The sequence below is a fragment of the Condylura cristata genome, unplaced genomic scaffold (assembly GCF_000260355.1).
Source record: "Condylura cristata isolate star-nosed mole 26May11 unplaced genomic scaffold, ConCri1.0 scaffold00023, whole genome shotgun sequence".
Taxonomy (NCBI): Eukaryota; Metazoa; Chordata; class Mammalia; order Eulipotyphla; family Talpidae; genus Condylura; species Condylura cristata.
The window spans coordinates 15,462,080-15,484,711 of record NW_004567124.1 but is presented as its reverse complement, the minus strand read 5'-3'; the positions used below and the strand labels follow the sequence as shown (position 1 = coordinate 15,484,711).

Genomic DNA, 22,632 nt, shown 5'->3' with positions numbered 1-22,632 from the left:
TAATCTGTAATGTTCCACAAGTTGTAGATTTATTTACCATATTATAAAGTGTCAACTTGGTATTTTTGTTCTTTATGGTGCTAGTGGGCTTTGATGTATTGGTGTTTTGTTGTTCACATTACAAAATCTCTGTCAAAATGTGATGTGTGCCGTGTCTGTAATGTGTCATGTCCTTTGTCCAACATCCTTGACTTGCAATTCCATGAGCAGAAGAAGGAAGGAGAAAGATTCTTTTATGAGGTTTGTGATAGCAAGCATCTTATCTTTTACCTGGCTGTATGTGCCCCCTACCATCCAACCTTGACGTCCATTGCACCTCCTACTTATTCTCATTTGCTTGTTTGGATACGGTAGACAGTGAAATATTAGCTATGCACCCATCTCCTCCTGCTGTCACGACCCACATGAGCATGTGGGGACTGAGGACTGCAGACAGGACTGAGCTGAAAGGTCAGAGAGCTGGCCTTCGATTGCCATCAACCCCAAGGCTGCTAGAATGTTAGCTGTTTCTAAGATTTTACTGTTCTTTTTGTGGTAAGTATATGACATGTACTGAAAGCCAGTTTGGGTTTCAAATCCACAATCCCTATTGTTTCTAAACTGATAGGGCTAAAATTCTTCTGTAAGATTGTAACTCTTCATGGGTGATTTTGCTTTTAACACTAAAGAAGAATTTATATGCCTCCCCTGTCATTTTCATCATCCTGAAGCCTCATTAGCACCCACAAATGAGCAGCACTAGGATACATGTATGAAAGTGAATAATTTTAAAAATGAACTTTCAAAAGCTCTTCTCCACTGCAGTCTTGGTTTAATTCGTGTCAAAAAAGGTTTCACTCCCAAAAGTGTGCTAATGTATTTTGCACAGTTTGAGGGCATCAAATCTCATTTGTAGAGTTCTTCAGCTGAATTTAGGGAGCACACACAGTTGGGAATCATAACTATATATTCCCTTTTGTATTTTAGTGATGTTTTATAGACACATTTTATATATACTTAGTGTTTTGAAAAGTAGGAAGAATTTCCCATAAGAAATCAATGTTTCTCTCTCCTTTAAGTGAAATTTAAAGACCACACATCACTGATGTATGAAGTAATATTCCAATGCTGTAGTCCTAGGAATTTCTCCTTTGTTACTTTATAACTATTAATGTGGTTGAACTCTCATGTGAGTAATGTATTTCTGAGCTAAATATTAACCAGGCAAATCAATCCTGTACTTAAAGGAAGCTGTAGGCCAAGCTACCTGCTAACGAAAAATGTAATAAGGTAGTTCCTTCACAAATCATAAGTGGGCTTTGTTTCAGATAAAGCACCAGTTTGAAATGTACAGATTTCAATTATAAAATCAGTTGCAAATCTACATTTAAATCACAGAACTCTTCCTACTGGAGAAAAAGAATGCAGTTAAAAATACTGAGCGTGGTACCTTCTCTTTGTATAATTTGTTTAATGTCAATTGTAAACTCCTCATACATCATTTACCGGGTTAAATCAACTAGATCAATGAAACAAAGATCTACCTTCTACAGTGTAATTTGTTAATGTTACAGCATATCCTAGCTCTTTTCATTACTTCCTCCCTCTCTTAACCTCTTTTGTGTGCCTCTGTCCCTTTCTATGTACAGTTTGTTTGTACTTACATTTCCCACTATCTGTGGATAAGAAAAGGCTTTGGGCAGGCCCCAAAAACATTGGTATAAGGATTGATATACCGATAAATATAGGGAGCAAGACTTGAAGCTTATCTGGGAGGCTGTATGTTAGACCTAGGTTCATCAACATAGAAATAGGTTAGTTGTTGGATGCTATCCTTAGCCTCCTATAATCCCAAAACAGGCAGAATTTCTCTATTCGGCTTTCTATATATGCATTAGCTATGTGGGTTTCTTAACCTGGGGCTTTTGTAAAAATGAAAATTTTTATTCAGAATTGCATCCTTGACTGTCAAAGTAATGCAGTATACCGCACTTAATTTGGGCATGTTTACTGGCATTTAGAAGGTAATACAAGATGTACTATGCCAATTCCAAGTTTTTTCCTCACCGTGGAACTGGTTATAAAACCTTGACTGGTATTGCAAAGGGAAGCTTTCCCATTTAGATTACATTCTTCTTTAAGTTTATTGTGTTGTTCCCTCACTATCTCTGCTAGAACATGCACTTTTTGCTATAGAAACCTGATTAGCAAGTGACTGCTTGTGCACTTGCCCAAGACTTTTTGTCATGTGTGTATTATTTGACTTCTAGGCCAAGCATTGCTTGCCTCAAATGCTTTGCAAGGTGCTGGGCACTTGCAGGCAAAGTTGCATGATGCTGCAGCTCTCTGCCACTTTAACCTGACTTCTGTTGAAGCAGCTGCTCTTTCTTTGCAGGATCAGTCCTTCCCACCCACTATGGCACCCGAGAAACATATAGATAGTTTAAAACTTCCACAGCCTATGGAAGTTACTTATGGAATCCAAATGAAAGTATTGCATAACAGTTAATCTTGGGGTGAAGGCGCTAACACTGGCTCCAGAAGCATTCACTGTTCTTATATTGTATGCACAGTATCCAGAGGACCATGGAGGCACATTCTGTTCCAATACTCTATTTTGGAAAAAAAGACCTTTTTTTCCTCTAATGTGACTTTTCAACATGCGTTCTTGAATAGTTTCTTATATTTCAAATCAACAGCATGTTTTGGATTGAGTCAAATAACTTTAAAGAATGTTTTGGGAAAAAATGGCCACACAAGCCATGAAACAAAATCAACCTTTAGGAATGAGAAGCAGAGATTGTTCTAAACACCTTAGGGGGCCTTTTTCTAAACAGATTAAGTCAATTCATACCATGAGCTGCATGAGTTAGAAGTTATTTACACTATAATCTCCTTTCTGTATTGCTTGACCCCTTATAATAACATTTTATCAGTAAAAGTTATTCCTGGTCATCCTAATTGATAATTGTTTTATCCTCAAATTACTCAAAAACTAAAACAAATAACTACTTTGTTTTCATTTTTTTCATAAAAACATTGCCACAGCCTATGGAGGGGAGTCAGTTGTACCTTGATAAACAACCTAACTTATACAAGTACATCAAAAGAAAATCAAATAAACCAAAATTTAATTTCAAGAAGTCATAAGATACTGTTTATGAAGTTCTACAGAACTTGCATCATAGTAATTGACTTAGAAAATTATGACTGTGCTGTGTAGCAGAAGATGTATTAGCACAAGTATGATATTGTAAAGGACTATCATCTCAAAAGTAGAATTCACTCATAACTATCTATGGATCTGCTACTTTGTTGATCTTCAAATTCTAGAAGTTAGTCAATACTAAAATATTTAGGGGAAATAGAATTTGTTTACATAGCAAAACTCTCATTCTGCTGATCACAAAATTAACTGATTAGGTATAATAGTAATGTTATTTCTATTGATATGTCTCAAAGGATTCATTAACTTTCCTGAACAGGGCCAATGATTGTGAACATAGCTCACTCTATCAAAAAAAAAAAGTGTGTATTTTATTGATCAATGTAATTATTATTTTGTCTCAGGTATATATCACTTTTAATTGTTCAGTGAAGATCATGGTTTCAATTAGAAGCTGTTCATGACTGCCCCAAAATGTATGCATGTAGCTGATTAAGCTTCATAGTAAACCCATCAGCCTTATGAACCCAGCTTTAAGCAATCCCTGTCATATTTAGCATTGCCCTCTCAGTCTTAAACTTGCAGGGTAAAGGGAGTTGTAGAGCACTGTTTTAAAGGAAATAATACTTTAAGTCAGTATTTTTTTTTAAACTTTAACATGCATTAGAAGTTTTGGCCAGTTTATTAAGAGAAACATAGCTGAACTTCATTCCTTTGACTATTTCACTTAATGGGGATGGAATCTGATGATTTGAATTTCTAACAAATTCCCAGGAGATGCTGCTACTCAGGGGGCCACATTTTGAGAATTATTGTTCTTTGCTTTTAGAACATTGATTAGGTATTAGGAAGTGGCTCAGAATGCCCCTTTGTCTTACTTGTCCAACCAAATTAATCAGTTCTAGACCTTGAGACTATAAGAAATTCAATATGGTTGAATAGAACTCGACAGTATGAGGCATTGTATATAATATGTATATGTGTATATCTATATACCTATAGACACACACACACATATATAGCCAAAATATACATAGGCAATGTATAGTCATATACAAATATCCAGCATTTTTTCAATATCCTGGGCTGCAAGGTATTAGCCTTTTTACAGATGTTAAGATCTATGTTCAGGTTTCTTATCTGTCACACCTTTTCTCAGATCAGTAGAGACAAAATTATTGAGTTAACACATTAATGTAAATCAATCTACTGTTTTTATTAGCAACTAAAATACATTATAACTGTGGTGATGGCACATGGGTGATTTGGTGATGGGAAGCCCACCTGAGATGGAAAAATGCACAAAGTGATGCAAAAAAAAAACATATTAAATACATCAAAAATTAAGTGCTAGATGTAGTACGTAATAAATTAGACTATTTCAAGTAGGTGTATTTTCCTTTTAGTTTTAAAATTGTTTCCTAAAGCAGTTCGCCAAACCCATCCTATCGTGTGTATGGCTAATATTTAGTATCTGGTGGGGAGAAGGAGGCATGCATTGAGATAAGAAATAGATATTCTTTTAATGCCTTAGACTTCATAGAATTTATAACATGACCCTGTAAAGCAATAATTTCAGCAGAGATGACTTTTAGCACATAGTAGATGTTATTTAGGAACCACATGCAACTTGTCCTGCCTAGACCACTTTAAACTTCTCTTCCCCTTGGGGCTATCTTTTCTGGAAAACAGAGGATAGAGTGCATTAAACTTGAAGAAAGATTACCCCTCGTTACTTCAAATATTTATCTGGTGAGCACCTTTTAGAAGCTGTAATTGTTACAAGGCAGCAGAGAAACAATAATAAATGAAAACTCTGCCTTCAAAAAAATTAATTTTAATTGGAGAATCAGAGGAATTAAAAAGTTAAGATCAGGATAGTCAACCCCCTAAGATTTTCTAAATTTGGAGATATTCTTCAAAAGAAAAATTGAAAAAAATAAAGCTCAAAATTTGGCTGAATGCTGTAAAATCAACCAGTTATTTTTAGTTTCACAGCAGTGAATAACAAGGGGGACCTGAATGTTTGAGGTGCTGACCTTTTATTTTGGCAATATACAGATACTGCCTTGTATCTTTCTCCTCCTCCCTCTCAGCAATTAGACTTAACAAATTGAACTTAATAGAAAATTAAGAGAATAATGAGGGCCAGAAGGGCAAATTGCATTGAGGTGACTTAATAAATATGATTAAGAATCTAGTGCTAATACAACATAAACTTAAGCTAACTGCTAAGCCTGTGGAATTAAGAAAAAATACTACCTAGGAAACTGAGCACTATCCTGGCTGTTGATCCATAACAAAATGAAGCTCAGACCCAGGCAGAAGCTGCTTGCTAACCTCACTCCCCTGAGTATTCCTGAGAGATTGTAGGGTCACTCTCTTTACTGCCAAGTCTCTTTTTAAAATAACCTTTCTTAACAACTTCAGAAGACAGAACACAAGCCATAATCTAGAAGTAGAGTTCTACTTGAACTGCTGTTGTCTGTAAGAGACCTATTTCATTGCCTTGTAGTTCCTTTGAATGTTTATACCTGACTGAACAAAACCATAAATCAATTCACACATTAATAAAACTAACTTCCTTCACCTAATAATCCTCTTTCTTTTCCCACTTGGCAGAATGACCCTCATAGAAGTCACAAAAATGACTCACTGAGAGAATTTTGTTCCTATCACTTGAAGCTCTGCAAGTATTCAGTTTAGTTGCTTGGACAGATGACAGTCACACTAGTGAAGAGCAGGGGGAAGCAGTCATGTGAACAACTGAGTGGGAGATAGGGCCAAACACAGCTTTGATGGAACCAATTCTGAACATCAATTCTCTGGCTCATGTCTTCTATTCCTAACTTACCCCTGCTCTGTCCAGTTTCTTCAAGTGCTGCTTTACTGAAGGTAGCCCCAAAATATGCCATGATACATTACCTAAGCATTGATTCACCCCACCTCTAAAAGAGAGTTGAACTATTTATACAGAGAGATAATGTACATGTTATAAATAAGAAGAAAAAAATGTTTACTGAGAGAAATAATGTCCTATTACAAGGCCTCAAGGTGTAATTTTAAATAGTTCAGAGAAGGAGAAATAGAATAATTCAAAATCTGCCATGTTTAGTAAATCAAAACTACATTGAGTGAATAGTAAAGGACAAGACAATATTTTTTCTTTCATCTGGGTTGAAGGATATATATCAAAGGTATTATAATGACAGCTGGATTTACCATATGCTTTCTTTAATTAAGGTGAGGCATAGATATTAATGTGTGACTTTTTGTAACCAAGAAGTTGGAAATGGATTGATGTAACTGTTCACTATAGATTGACCATTTATGCAAATCTGAATGGGGTAAGCAAAATGGCATAGTCTGTCTCTAAAAATTACCCTGTAGATTCTTGGGAAAGGTCTCTTATAAAAAGGAACTCAGTAACAGGGTAGCACTGATAGAGACAAAGCACTTTTGTGTGCAATGAAGAGCAGAAAATGTATTCTTTTATTTTTGACATTAGAGTTTCTACATTTAACACTATATATCTATAAAAAATTTAACATCCTTTAGCATTTACTAGAGAATTTTTATAGATTTCTCAGTTATATTTTAAGCTAGACATTTGAGAATGAATAGATTTGGGACAAATAAAAGAATTGTAGGAAATTCAATTTTATTTATTATAAAAAACACTTCTTTCTCTCACTAATAGAAAATGTCCTTGGTGGGTTATATGACCAGTTTATACCCACTAGGGAGACATTTTGGTCCTGGACCTGCTCCCAGAAATTCAAACTGATATTGGTTGCTCTATTTATTTGGTATCTTTTTAAGTTTCTGTTGTTTAAACTAAGTTCTAGGAATTTGCCCTATTTCCAAAAGTTGCTTTTAATCCTATTCTTTTCTTTTTCAAGAGCAGACCAGCTTGCAAAAGAAGTATAGGTGTTGATGAGATGGCAGACACTGATTTTTTGAATCTAAGTCTTAATATAAGACTGACTTAAATATCAGAATATCATAGGTTGTACTTTGCATGCATGAATTTCTATCAGCTTAATACATGTTATGTTACTGATAGAAAAATATGATAAAATGTTGTGAAATGTTGATTTTCACTTTAATTTCAAAAATATTATCTAAATATAGTTGTCTAAGTTGTTTTGTAATATTGGTCAGCATCATTTTAATAACTGAAATCAGAGTAGTGATTTTTAAGGTTTACACCATAAGAACAAGCAACAAATATTAATCATGATTTAAATGACTTTTTATTTTGCCTCCAATCTGTAAATAGTCAACTACGTAAAGCAACTAAGTTATGAAATTTTTATTCTTGAACCCTGATTAGCATCCAGGAAGAGAAGTTGGGCCTGACACCTCTAGAGATGCATTAGCACTTTTCAATAATTAGTTTATACTATTACTTGGAGAAAGATGAAAACAACTTCAAGCGAGGCATAATGTAATACTCCATTTTTTAATTTCATTTTTAATATAATGGGCATATTATAGGGATATCAAAGATTGATATGTTAATTAAATATACATGTTCCCTCAAAAATATACCATGTTAGATTTTCTAGGGTATGAAGTTACCATGTTCTGGAGATTATTTTGTCATGCCTTGCATCCCATTGCTATAATCAACAAAAGCTTTGCTGATCTAGTTCTCACTTGTATGCATGCAGTGCATTTCAATTGATTTGTTTCATATAGAAGAACTCCTCTGGTTTGCTTAAAATTTCATAAATATTGCACATATTTCAAAGATAAAGGAAAGAAAAAGCACACGTGTGCTGTAAGACATTTACCTTATAATGTGCAAAATTATTTTAAGAAAGACCAAAGACATGCTTTTTCAGAATAACAAAGTGATACTGGTGTTGGTCTCTCTGCAGCTAGATCCCGAAGCTAGCACTGTTCTTAAAGAGCTTCAAGTTAAACTCAATGGGGTTCTGGATGAGCTCAGTGTCACTTATGGTGAAAGGTAAGTGATCTGAATAGTTAAATTATTATTAAGTAGATAATAATAGTTATTATTCAGATGTATTTGGTTTCCGTTAATAAGGACCATGTCTTAATGGTGTTTTCTCCTCGGACTGCGAAATCCATTTAACTTCACGACTTAATCTAAGCATCATCTCCTCTGAACAGTTACATGGCCCAATAATCAAATAATTATGTCTTACTATGTTCTTCCCAAAGCTATGTATCCTTGGGTAGCACTCAAAGCATTGTGTTCTGAGTTCTAGTTAGTTGCCTGTTTCCCTCACTTTACATATATTTTCATAATGTCAGAAAATATATCTCATTCCTACTTAAAAGTTTGATGGTTAGAACTTATCAATTGATTGTTGAAAGAATGGAAGAAGGAAAGAAGCGAGGGATGAAAGCTAAGTAGCACAAGTTGCATTCATGCCATCATATAATGTGGTTATACAGCTAAATAATCGCTCTCAAACCTATAACTGAATCAAATCATGAGTCCAGGTTTTAGGGGGTGGGAATGTTAATGCAATTACCCCATGGGAAACTAGTGACATAAGTTTTCCAAATTAAAAATATTAATGATGTGGCTCCAAAGAGAATTGCATCTTAGATGAATGTCATTTTGATCCTATAGGGAAAACCATCTCATCATCAAATGTTAAAAAAGATAGGGAAGTAAACATACTTTTTGAAGTCTCAATTTCAAATAACATTTGCTTTATATGATCTATTTTTAACTGTTCAGTTCTCAAAGGAAACTATCAAGAAATACTCTAGCTAGCAAGAGATAGGAACTTTCTGAACCCCATTCAAGTTTGGAAAGGTGGATCTTAAACATAAGTGGTTATATATGTCAGGGGCTAAAGAAACAATGAAAGCATCATTCACACTCTCTCCCCTCATTTTCTATAGGAATAAGCTAAAGTGAAGTCCCATACACAGCTTTCCTAGTCATAGCTAAGTCAGATGCACTCATAATGTGTAGAGCTTAGGGTTGTCACTTTGCCTTTTTTTTTTTGGTTTACTGACCTGGGTGATTCAGGTCACTTGGTCTAGATACAAAAAACAGCTTGAAGTTTCTTTTTACCCGAAGTAGGAGAGACTGACATTGTCCCAGAGATTTAGGGATTCTTTGACTCTGCACTCGGCTGACACTTAGCAACAGGACCTGTGGTCAACTATCTTAGGCTTACTTGTGTTTATTCTAGTGGTGAATCAATGTGTGCTTAGCAGAAAGACTACTGCCTTCAGCTAGGAAGGTAAAAATAAAAATATTTAGCAAAGTTATAGAGAAAAGTCTAGCATTAGCTAGATATGTTCAGAACAGCATGGGAAATAAGAATCTAAACAAAATAGAAACTAGACTATAAATAGAAAAAGCATTCTAAGACTACTCTTTGTCAAATGTCCAAATCTGTATGAGTAAGTGCATATTAATTTGTTTTGTTTGAGAGGGAAGAATATTCAGGTCAGTAAAACTAAAATATGGATTATGACTTGAAAACTTCTGAGTAAATATATTATGAAACAGGGTAAGTACTTCATTTATTTAAATCTAGCTATTTTAACCTAGATACTGAAACTCCTGGTCACTCATTGTCTATTTTTTAAATGTAGGAGAAATTTATTTTGTCCAAATAGAGCTAGTGCTATTGGAATAAATAGTGTACATAGCATGCTTTCCTTATAAAAATTATAATTATTATATATCCTTGCTGCTATGGATTTATTTCCTATACTAGCAGTGAGATCTGTAACCAACACATGGTAGGTAAAAATTCCATAATGACCAGTGTGATCCTTTCAATCTGATTCTACCATTCTTACAGTCTAAATTAGCAACTAGAACTGAAAATTAAGTATATAATGAATGTCTAAAAAATATTCTTTATAGTTTGTGTTATTAAAACCTATAGTTAAATGTAATGGGATTTTTACAGTAAATCCAGGACAGAGTGAAACTATACATACTGACTTAGCTCCTAAGTTCCTGACATTCTGTCAGGGCACCTACCTCAAAGTTGAGTCTCAGAGATGTGCGAAGATGCTTTTAATAGTTTCAAACTTCTATTGTGTCACTTAGCCCTCTGCTGTAAACATTTTTTTTTTTTGGTCTTTGGTTTAATTAAACAGTGAACTTAGGAACACTGTTAGGAATTCTGTGACTAGCTTCTAAAGACTTTCAACCAAAAAAAAAAAAAAAAAAAAAACAGACACTGGTTTACTAATAATCAGGAGATAGAATATAATTATCTTTCAACAGTTACATATGCCATCCACATACACAGCTACACAGCACTGGCTTTGGTGAAGTTTACTGTACCTCTTTGTTGTAAGAACCTATTTGCACATATTTTTGTAATCTAAATAGCATAACTTCTGCTCAGTCTATGCTCCAACCCAGTAGACTGCTTTGAGAATTAAAAAAAAAAAAAAACTATTTCAAAGGAAATTATTACTGTAGCCATCAGGATCTGACCACCTGTGACAAATCAACTAGTTCAAAATTCCTAACATTTGTTTCCTCTCTTTTCAATAACCCCACCTATCTATAAGCAGTAGGCAAACACCAGCATCATCCTATCACTCCTCTGCTGCTTCCCTCTGCTATGACAATACCGACAATAACCCAAAATCAACTCCAAGCAGATAAAAGACAAATGGTCAGTCAGTTGGAACCATTTGAACCTCAGTCTGAGAAGGGATGTTCCATTGAATTAAATAACAATGCTAAGAATCTATAAATGAGTCACCTCCTTAAAAGCAGGCTGAAATCCAAAGACCAAGGAATTCAACACAAATGCCAGCCCAAAGGGGCAAGAATGGTATTGAATACAGTAAAGAAAAATCAAGAATTCTGGAGCCAAAGATAGAAATAGATCAGATATGGCAGAAATAGAATCAGGTTTTTACTATAGTTAAAATGTTGAACTAAAATTCATATACTTATTTAAAAGGACTTAGTAGCAAGAAAAACAGTGAAGTTGTGATCATTTAAAGTCTAATAAAGATAGCCCATGTAAGGAAGCATAACCAAAATCTATAGAAATGAAATATTTAACAATGTACTAACAATAATATTTCTATTACTTAAATTCTAAAATACAGCTTTATAATGGTACTCAATCTCACCACTACTATCAACATAGTGCTGGAGTAAGTCCTTTGTTACATTAAAGAAAGCATTACTTTATATATAAAAAATCCTAAAGACCCCCCCAAAAAAAAACAACTTTAATCAATGGATTTGGTAAAATTGCAGGATGTAACAAACACAGAAATTTGGTAGTGTTTGTGTATATATATATATATATATATATATATAGCAATTTAACTAAAAAAATAATGATGCCATTAATAATAGTATCAAAAGCTAAAATACTTCAAAATAAACTTAACGAAGGAGGTAAATGATCTCAATACTGAGTATTATGAATCATTCAGAAAAAAATTCAATGAAGTTACAAATAAATGGAAAAAGTAGTGTTCGCGGCTTAGAAGTAGTTTTCTTAAAATGTCAGTACTGCCAAAAACCATTATAAATTTAATACAGTCCCTACTCAGATTTCAAAACCAACTGAAATAAGAGGGGAAAAAATACCAGTATTAGAGCCCAGAAGAAAAAAAAATCAAGTATGTATGGTCAACTAATATTTGATTAGGAAATCTGCAATACTTAATGGGTAAAAGACAATCTCGCTCTCAAAAAAAAAAAAAAAACCTCAAGCTGGAAAAACTGGATGTTCACATACATATAAAAGGAAATTAGACCTCTACCTTACAACCACTAGAAAACTGATTAGAAATGCATGAAACTGCACAGTTCCAAGAAAACATAGATTAAAAAAATCTCTTGATGTGGACCTGGACCTTAGCAATGATTTTCTAGACATGATGCCTTAAGCACAAGCCATAAAATCTAAACTAAAACATGTGGGACTATAAGAAACTAAAAAGTTTCTGTACAGCAAAAGAAATAACAAACTGAAAAGACAACCTACAGAATAGGAAAGAAAATATTTAGAAACAAAATATCCAATTAGGGATTAAGAACAAATATAACTCAGTAGCAAAAAAAAAAAAGAAAGAAAAAAAAAGATAACCCCATTTTAAAATGGGCAAAAAAATCTGAATATTTATTTCAAAGAGATATGTGAATTATCAACCAGTACCTAAATAGATGCATAATATTGCTGGTCACTAAAATTCAAATCAAAACACAAATTTAATATCATGCCAAACCACTTAGAAAAACTGTAGTGCTTCTTCAAAAATGTAAAACTACTGTGTGATTCAGTAATCACTTTTAGGAATATATCCAAAGGAAAAAAGAACACTAATTCAAAAGGGTGGATACAGAAGTCATGGTATATTTATGCAATGAAATATTGTTCAGTCATTACAATGAGGAAATCCTGACATTTGTAACAATATGGAAGAAGGTTCAAGGCATTATGCTAAGTGAAATAAGTTAGAATTTGAAAAGATGAATACTATATATCTCATTTGTACCTGAAATTTCATTTTAAACAGTAACAATGATCATACATATCACATTGCTTGAGAAAACCAAATGCATCTAATTTCCAGTTTTAAGATAAGTATGCTAGATGTAATATAAACAGAATGACCATAGCTAGGACTGCTGGATAATATATATAACAGTTGTGAACTTGGTATATCCTAAGAATTATCACAATGAAAAATTTTTTACATAAAAAGCAGAAATACTGATAGTCATTATTTAAGTCTCTATTTGCCACAGCTTCAACAAGAACCGCCAAAACTAGTTTATGGTTATATAAAGAATGAGAACAATAGTTCTTCTAACAGTCTTATTTCAGCTCTTGCAATAGTGAGGAAATGAATGTGGGCAGAAGGAAGGATGGCCCATTTATACAGTCAACGAGTAAACCAGTATTTCTTAAACACATCATGTTGTAAGTATGTAAGTTTCTGGAAGATGTACAGACTTTTTTTTATTGTTCAGTATTTTATTGTTCGGTACATATCCAAATTCTAGAGGGGGCAAAAGTAGTAAACAAAAAAGTATACATTATTCAAATCATGGAGAGTACGATCAAGATATAAAATGATCTGAAAAGGAATGGAGAATGATAGAAATGTCATTTCAGGTTGTGTATTCAAGTAAGACTTCTCTGAGGAGGTGACAGTTGACATGTATCTGAAACATTTGAGGGACCAAGAGACATGTGAAAAATCGTATGGAAGAGGAAACACATTAGTGGCCATAAAGATAGGAGTTTCCGCAAAGATATTACTTAGGATACCAGAAGTGCTGCTAGGCTAGACTGCGATGAAGCTGAGAGAAGAATGCTAAGAAATGTTTACGGAGGTTTATCGAGCCAGATAATTTTTAACTTTAACTCAGGCTTTGAAATACATTCTATGTTTTGTAAGTGGATCTGGAAGTCATTGAAGAGAATTAGTAAGGAAGAAGCAATGCTTAGTTTTGTTTTAACAGGGTATCTGTAGAGCATTGAACAGAGAGAGAATTTAGGACATTATCACACTGGTTTAGGTGAAAGATAATGCTGGGCTGTGGTGATAACAATAGATCTTCAAGTATAAGACACTTTGTAAAGATTTGATGATGAAATAGATACTGAGTATGTGAGAAGCTCACTAGAATTCTGTTTAATCAGTATATAATAGTCTGTAACTTGAAGTAGAAATCAAACCTGCAGGTAAATATTTTGGAGTCACCCATATATTGATAGCATGAAAGTCATGAGACTAGATATGCTTGCCGATGAAGTGATTTTGATGGAGAAGTGGCATGATCCAAGGATGTAGCCCAGAAGAACAGAACTTTGTGTGCCAGAGTAAACACAGCTATGCAAATCTATGCCCAGCTAGATTTTAATTGCAGATCAACAGTGAATAAATGCCCCTAATATTGCCTGGCACATATTTATTTCATACTCTGACGTTCAAATTTCTTGACGCTGTGTTTTTGTTTTTTTTTTTTTTTTCCACTAAGTCTGACACTCCTGTCTCAGGTTAGAAGTCAGAGAACGGAGGAGTAGCCACCAGAGGGGTTGCCAGGAGAAAAGCTCACAGAGTGGTGTTACAGCCCCAGAAACCAAGATAAGAAGGTATATCCAGTAGTCAGGAATCTTTCCAAATCAGTCATTTCTCCCAACAATGCTCAGAGGAACATCTCAGCTGATACCCAAGAAATGGTGACTAAATGAACCACCATTTAATCTGAAGAGTATTACTTTATTCTGCTTTACACATGAATGTTCCAAGTTAATTTTTATTACAACAACAATTTTTGTAGATAATAGTAACTTTGAAAATATAAAGTGAATTCACACCATTTGCAACAAATCAAACTCCTTAAGGCGGACTAAACAGTTACAGGCAAAGGAAATCACAAATGTTTGATTTTATACCAGAACTTACATTCCTTATTTTTAGTTTCCAGCTTATAATTGAAGAATGTATAAAACAGATGAGTTTTGAACTAAATCAAATGAGAGCAAGTGGAAATACTTCATCTAATAAGAACAGTGCAGCCATGGATGCAGAGATTGTATTAAGACCTCTCATGGACTTCCTGGACAAAACGTAAGTCTCCTTGTCTTATATTTGGCTTGGGTGTCTAAAAACAGGAAAGTATCTAAGGTAAAAATAACAACAATGGCTTCCCTTAATGTGAAACTACTTTAAAATACTACTGCAAAAATATGCTAACTCATTAAACTAAAAACACTTCAATACTGGATGGGGAAAAAATGGAATTTCAATTCCTTTTCAAAGGAAAAGGATAGAGGAAATAAATACTGGTGATAAAAAGGTGTTTGCTGAGGCAGTGAAAGATTTAAGATTCTGTGATGCCCAGATTACATATTGTTCTGTACCATCCTGGACATAAAGAATAACTTGAGTCTAGGATATCTGTTTTCATGTCAGAAACCTGCTGAAGAGAATAGCACAAATATGTCTAGAATTAGACCAACTCAAAGGTGAGTAGATTGCTTTCCAAGTCCCTCTTCATAATGACTGACTGAGTGTGCATCTGGAGCAAGGCTTATATTGGCCTCCCTGATGGTACAAGGTGTTAACTCTCAGCACTATCAAGCTATAGCCAGCCACTGTAGCAGGAATTTAATCCCTGGCTAAGGAGGTGACCCACATGACACAGAAGACCTCTCCTGTCTGGTCTGCTGCTCCCCTCAGCAGTGTATTTCAGTGCATCTGCCTTTTCTGCTCCCCACTCTGTCTCTGGTGAAGCTTCTAACTGCCCCTGCACCTCTGGTTTGTACCCCAGTTCTGTATGCATAAATAAATCTTAAAAAAAAAAAAAACTAATAGTAAAGAGTTGATGAAAAATAAAGTCAAAATCCCTGACTCTAAAAATTGCAGTCTAAAGTGATGTGAGTGGAAATGGGGTCCTTTATGACCAACTAAGACAGTGTTTTACCTAAGTAGGTTGGTTGTTTAATGCTACTCAGTTGGAATTCTTAGAAGCCCTGTGTTCATAAGTTTAGAGTAAGGTCAGGCACTTACTTTAATGTTAATATCAAAATGTACACATCTGGCAACCACTTATCTAAAGCAACCAAAGATGTGTGTTTCTAATTGATTTTTTTAAGATTTATTTATACATACAAGAGTGGGGTTATGGGCCACAGGTGCAGAAAGTGAGAGGATTCACCTAAGACAGAGTGGGGAGCAGATCAGGCAGACAGATGGAAATACTCTGAGGGGAGCAATGGGAGAGACATGAAGGGTCTGCTGCACCAGGTGGATCACCTCCCTGGCAGGGATCAAATTCATGCTGCAGTGGCTGGTAACAGTGCTGAGATTTAGCCCTTAGTGCCACCAGGCAGGCCCTGATTTTTTTTTTAAAGAATAATAATAAAAGAAAGGCAGAAAATAGAAGAAAAAGGTAGACTATGTATATAATATTTATTACTGTTGTGGCGAATTAACAAAAGGGACCAAGGTAAGTAATAACAATGTATTTGCTGAAAGATAACAAAGAAGGAAGTAGTAGGGAGAAATATGTGTTGTGACTTCTATTTTAATTCTGTGCTCCTTTGTTTATCATTTTCTTGCATAACCCAGATTACGTATCTGTATAATCTCAATATTTGGTAGGAAAATGAGATTTTTTTTCTGTTTCTATGTGGACATAGCTATAAAATATGTGAGTAATTTGATAGCTTAGTAGGAGGTAAGTAGGCAAGTGGATATAAAAGAAAGAAGGGCAAGCAAAGAAAGGAAGACGTCATTTATTAAACTTCTTAATGTAGACTTTTAGTTCTGTCACCTAATCTACATAGCTTTTGAAGTTTTTTTCTTAGTATATGGATTTTCTATATACAATACAGAATTGAATTACAAAGATACTACCATTTGGCCACAAATGTTATGAATACAGATCAGAGCATAGCAAGTGAGTCCCTTAAAACTCCTATAGAAAGCACTTCTATTTTTAGAACTTCAACCAGCAGTGTAAGTCTTTATCACTAACAAAATGATTTCTGTATGCATATACTATAATCAAAAGTTGTGGAAACAAAGTTTTGAGTTAGCCTGTTATTGTCAGCTACTAGTGGCTTGATCCTCATTCTCAACATTGTAAGCCTCTTATATTACCTTAGTATCCTTTTTCTAATTCTCCTTTATTTACTCTCATATGTAAGTGTTTATTAATGTAAATATGAACAGCAGTCTAAGAGACCAAAATATCTAAGCTGAGAAATTTTGTGAAACAGTGTAGCTGCAAGGATATTGGGCTGAGGTGTGTGTGTCTCTCTGCCTACATATACAGCATTGTAAACCAGTATTACCCAATAGAGAAAATAAAAATAGTGAAAGAGATTTATAGCTATTGGTATATTTTTCTTAGTAAGGCAGCATAGGTTAAATGTTACATGAAACATTAAGTAACAATGCATTATAACTTGATGTAAGCCTCAAATGTACATCGCTGACAATCAACATATGTGATTGCTACATGAAGTTCACTGCCACAGTCTAATTCTTCCCTTCGTCATCCCATTGTCCCTTTTGTGCTGACCCTCTACCCTTCTTCCTCATCCCATTCTGGCAAACATCATTTGGTCTTAGAATACAAAATCATTTTAGTTTTGTTTGGTTTCTCTGCACACCACATAAGCGAAATCATATGGTATTTGATAGGCATATAGGTTATTTTCCATCCTTGGCTATTGTGTATAGTGCCTCAGTAAACAGGAGACATATAGCTCTTCAAATTAGTGGGGATTTTTTTGTGTGTTTTTCAAGTGAATACCCCAAAACAGGTGTAACTGGATTATATGGTATTTTCTTCTTTGTGTTTTATATTTGCCTTAACTACTTTCTTTCTTTTTGTTTGAAATGAAACTATAAGGCATACAGAGTTGCAGAAATTCTCAGAACCAATAGAGAAGGTATTATCATAAAGCACATGTTAGTGGTTGTGGGTTTTTTAAATATGAGATATTTTCTCAAGGAGATAACAGCTAGGGGTTAAAAAATAAATAAAACATACAGTAGAAATTTAACTTGGGTTGAAACTTTACAGGTAGATAGGGTTAGATTTGTGGCAATGAATGATAAGCATTTCAGGAGGGAGAACTGCTGAATATGATTTCATGAAAATCTGATCAACTATATGACTGAAAATCTCTGTTGTCAGTTAATATAGAGGACATTTTGAAAATTGGTAGGTAATTGGCTATGAGGTCAGGAAATCTAGATAGGTTCCAAAATGTATTTTTCAGGTGTTAACAAGTTGATTAAGTTTGACTACATTAAGGAAACAGTTGCTTATTCTCACCTTTTATATTATTTACAATGAACAAGAAAAGGCTGAAGATCTTCGAAGTGGATTTGTGAAAATACCCTTAGAAATCATTTAAGATTATAGGCTGTCTTTGTGCATTCAGCCTCTCTAACTTATAAAGGTTTTATTTTCTCCACCAAGACCTCACCACTATAAAACAAGCTATAAACTCCATTTCCAGGTGGCAGAAGTCACTTGCAGGGCTACAAATATGTCAAGGAGTTTACTCCTATCCATTCAGTTCCAATTCAAGCAGGGTTAGTTAGCATGCCAAGTACAAGAGCTGACCTAAAATACAAGATCAGTTCTTAAACTCAAACCTTTCAGAAATGGAAATTAGACACCTGCTATAAAACTGTCGTATTTGTTCTGTCTCAAATCCTCCTAGGAGTTTCTGAAGATAGGTTTGGTTAGTCTGCCCTGACACATCTGCAGGTTTCTATCTTATAATGATAATATGAATATCCATCAACAAGCTGGACCTACTACCCTGTATGATGGCTTCTAGTACAATAAGTCAGACTGCCCTGGATACACCTCAGCAGTTCCCAGCTTTCTCCTTCATCCAAGCAGGTTGCTTTCGTGTATTTACATATATGAAGTAGCTCTACAGAAAAGTTATAGGTCAAATATTTTATATAAAAATGTACTTTGGAAATTTCTTCCTTTGTCACTGCCTTTAAATATTTACATAGTAATTATTAACATGATTTTTTAAAAAAATATTTATATGTAAGTTCTTTCCCTATCAGAACTGGAACCCAAGTTATAATTTCCAAAAGCAGGTAACTGCACTAAAGGAATTAGTGAGGTAGCTGTGAATTATCATGCCACACATTTAGCCACCCATGAAAGAGGTTCGATGAACATTACTGTAAGAGTCCCAGAAAGCTGTTTGATATTATGGTACATGCAGTAAGTATTTATGCATCACTCTGTCTTCAAAGATTGCTGGGCCTTCATACTATCACATTTATCAAGGGCAGCATGAGGCAATGGAAGACATACTGGGTGTAGGGGAAGAGTCTGATTTTAAATTATCAGCCTTCACTCTCTAGCTCTACTTGGACAATTTCCTTTACTTTCTGAGCCTGTTTAATGTTTCTAAAATGGATATGATAAATAAGAAATAACTACAAAAGATTTTATTAACTAAATTGTTATATAAATGACAGTTTGTTACTATCTCAGTGAGAATTTTTAAGAAATGACATAAGACTATTAAAATGGGTAAATTTGAACATTCATCCTCAATAACAGAATCATTGGGGTTGGAAGAGAAGTGGTTGTTAAAATGGATGCGGACATAGATTTTCAGTTGTAAGTCAGCCCTTGGGATATAATATGCAACATGGTGACTCTGGTTAACAGTACTGTATTTTATATTAAAAAATTGCTCAAGGAATACATTTTAAAATTCTCATTTGCAAAAAATAAAAACAGTATAGTAAGCTGATGAATGTTAACTAAACTTATTGTGGTAGTCATTTTAACTATATTTGGATATTTGCTGAGGGAGCTGCAGGCAGGTCAGTAGACGTCTGCTACACCATGTGGGTCACCACCAGAGGGCCCGCCCAATAAAACAAATTCTTAAAATTACATAATTTTTCTCAGTAAATGAAATTGACACCTATTCAGGTATTTGAATTTCAGTATCAAAAAATTTCAATTTATGATTAATAAGATAACTTGGTAGATTTACAGTGAATATACATTTTATTTCAGATTAAGTGTCTCAGCAAAAATATGTGAGAAAACAGTCCTGAAGCGAGTTTTGAAAGAACTATGGAAACTGGTCCTTAACAAAATTGAAAAACAAATTGTTCTACCTCCTCTGACAGATCAAACAGTAAGTATTTAAAGGAAATTTTGATTACACTCTCAAAAAAAAAACCATTTAATTATTTTGATTAAGTAAATGAATTTGATGCCAATAAAATTCCAAGTAAAAGCATTTTGGGGAAAAGTGTCTGGTATTCGGTATCTTAACAGTGCTAATCCAAATAACAATTTTCTATATAAATGAATTTTAAATAGTTGCAATAGCAAAGTCACATTTACTTGACATTCAGAATTTCCTCTCTTGAAAAAAAAGATGTTAAAATTCAGCTTATAGGTTTATCTAGTCTACACATATAATTTATTAATTTAATGCACCAAGAACTGAATGTCAGATCAAATATCCCTGTTGTATTTCTTTCCAAAAATTTAGTTTAATAGTATAAATCCAACACTGTTACATGGCATTTTCTCACCTTCCCACTGAAGTATAATAGGGAGATGACATAGAATGAATTTGAAGAAGAACATGACTGAATGAATCATGCACAATGAAATAATCAGAAAGCTCAGCAACGTTAGATAATACAATGTGGCCAGGTACCTCAGTTTTTATATGTTCTGTACTGAGCAAAGCAAAAATCAATAATCCTAGCAAGCAACAGTTATGAAGTGATTTTCTGTGAGTGAGAAAGGCAAGTTGAAATATGTATTTATATCATTTTTAATCAGACATACCAATTCCATATTTATCCAGTGAAATTGCATACATAGAAAGTTTTATAAAGTGTTGAAGATGCAAAAGGTACCTGTTTTTGTTGATTGAGTGCCAATCTGTGGGTGATAAAATGCTTTGAGTTCTGCTTAGTGTCATGAATGTATACTATAATCATTTATATGCTTGTATATATGTGTATATACTATATAGTCAAATCACATTTATTAGCACATACACATCCCTTATTCACTTACCTGCCATGTCATTAGTCAAGAGGGAACAATGTCAGCACAATTTGGCTTATATGTGAATTTTCCTGGGTGAAAGTAGCAAATAGAATAAAATAGCTATAACCGTAAGCAGAAATGAAAAGAGCACTCAGCTCGCTCGCCTACTACACAGGCAGGAGCCTTTCATTTCTAACTCGGGGACGAAGGGGGGGGGTGTAGTAAGAGAGGGTGGGGACTTCTACTCATACACTGATATTCCTACTCACTTTCTAGAGCACCACACTTGTTGCTCACACGTGGCTAGTTCCCTTCCCCTGTGTTCCTCCTGCGGGTATGGAATTCACAATTGCCCTCTGTTTTGTTACTGCTTATTTTAGGTTGTTTGTAATTTTATTTTTTGCATTTTAAAAATCCTTTGAGACAGTCAACCTGCCAGAGTTCCCTAGGAGCTATCCAAGGGTATCTCTGTTACTGTTTCTAATAGCTGCTCAGTAACAAATGGCTGACTTGTCATTATTTTCCCCATAACTCCTAATTTACAACTTTGTAGATTACAGGGTTTTTCAACAATGCATATATCATGTTGTAGCCAAAATGCTACATATGTGACATTTTTTATGTAAAGTCCTTCCTGAGAAAGCTCAACATTATCTCAGTCTTTTATACCATTGAGGTTTCCAGGTATGAAGCGCCAACATTTAATACATGTTCTTTGAGGTTCTATGTATTGTGCTAAGAATAAAATGTGAGCAATATTAGTTGGTTGCTGCTCTTATAAGCCTTCTAGGTTTTAATTTCCTAGTGAGTATAGAATAGAATAGTAGAATAGTTATTTTTTACTGTGAAAATATTCTATGCTGATTACTAACTTAGTAAAATCGAGTATTTTCTTCCTGTCTCGTTTTCCAACAGATATGCCTTTTGTTTTTCACTCTATTAGTGCTTCAGGTGTTTATTCTGCTGTCTTTCAAAATTGTTGAGATACTTGGGATTCTAGAAAAATCTGTCTGTGGGGGAGGAGTTGAGAGAGCACATACCTAATAAAATGTATGGCATTTCAGAAAGAAATGTACTTGTACTTTCTTCAGCTCTTTATCTTCAAATTGTGTATAAATTGACTTTGTGGAAAGTGAAATTGGATAAAGAAATTGCCTTTGCTAAAAATTAAAGATCTGAAAGCCGGGGGAGGGGGGAAGTCACTGATTTACTCGCCATGCTACATTAAAGTGGCTATATTATCAGCAACACATTCCAAACTCAAACTTAAGACTTTCAGCAGTGGGATGCTTATGAGGACAGCTATATTGCCAGTATTTCATCTATCACTGACCCAAGCTATAAAATAGTTCTGTTAAAGGTCATCTGACAAATTAATAACAAATATACTAAAGGAAATAAAATAATTTCTCTAACCTTCACATTTTGACTATTACTAAAGATCTCTCTTTAATTGTATCTCTAGGCACCCCAGATGATTTTCATTGCAGCTAAAGATCTTGGGCAATTATCCAAACTAAAGGTAAGAAGAATAAAAATGTGAAAATGAATGAGTGAACTATAGTTCTTCAAGAAATTGTGCTCTACTAGTGAAGATATCTAGCATGGCATTGCTAACATGTAATTTCTTTTCAGCCTTTGGCTAAGGTCAAGTGTACAAAGATTTGTGTCTATGATCTCACAATCTTCTCTAAAGATAAATCAGGCTAAAATTTAGGGACTATATTATACTAGTTATTTCCCATGAACTTCTAATCTTTCCCAGTTGGTAGGATAACTGGAAATTTTGCATTTGTATTTGAGCATCCAGCATGACTGCTTTTGTAGTAAGTTAGAAAACATGATTTTCTTTCATGACCTAAAGTGGCTTTGCATGAACAAAGGTAAAATGGAATATTACATAGAAATCCAGTCAAGCCTGGGAGGTCTTTGAGACAAGAATCCTAATGTAGGAATA

At 34.2% G+C, this 22,632-nt stretch overlaps 1 protein-coding gene across 1 annotated transcript in view; it reads left to right on the top strand.

Annotated features, from left to right (window-relative positions):
• UNC13C (unc-13 homolog C (C. elegans)) overlaps positions 1 to 22,632 on the top strand; it is a 410,279-nt gene that overhangs the window by 333,240 nt on the left and 54,407 nt on the right. The window contains exons 24-27 of the mRNA XM_004687775.2: positions 8,032 to 8,120; positions 14,570 to 14,719; positions 19,677 to 19,800; positions 22,141 to 22,197. Coding sequence (XP_004687832.1) covers positions 8,032 to 8,120; positions 14,570 to 14,719; positions 19,677 to 19,800; positions 22,141 to 22,197 — 420 coding nt within the window. The remainder of the gene's footprint in view (positions 1 to 8,031; positions 8,121 to 14,569; positions 14,720 to 19,676; positions 19,801 to 22,140; positions 22,198 to 22,632) is intronic.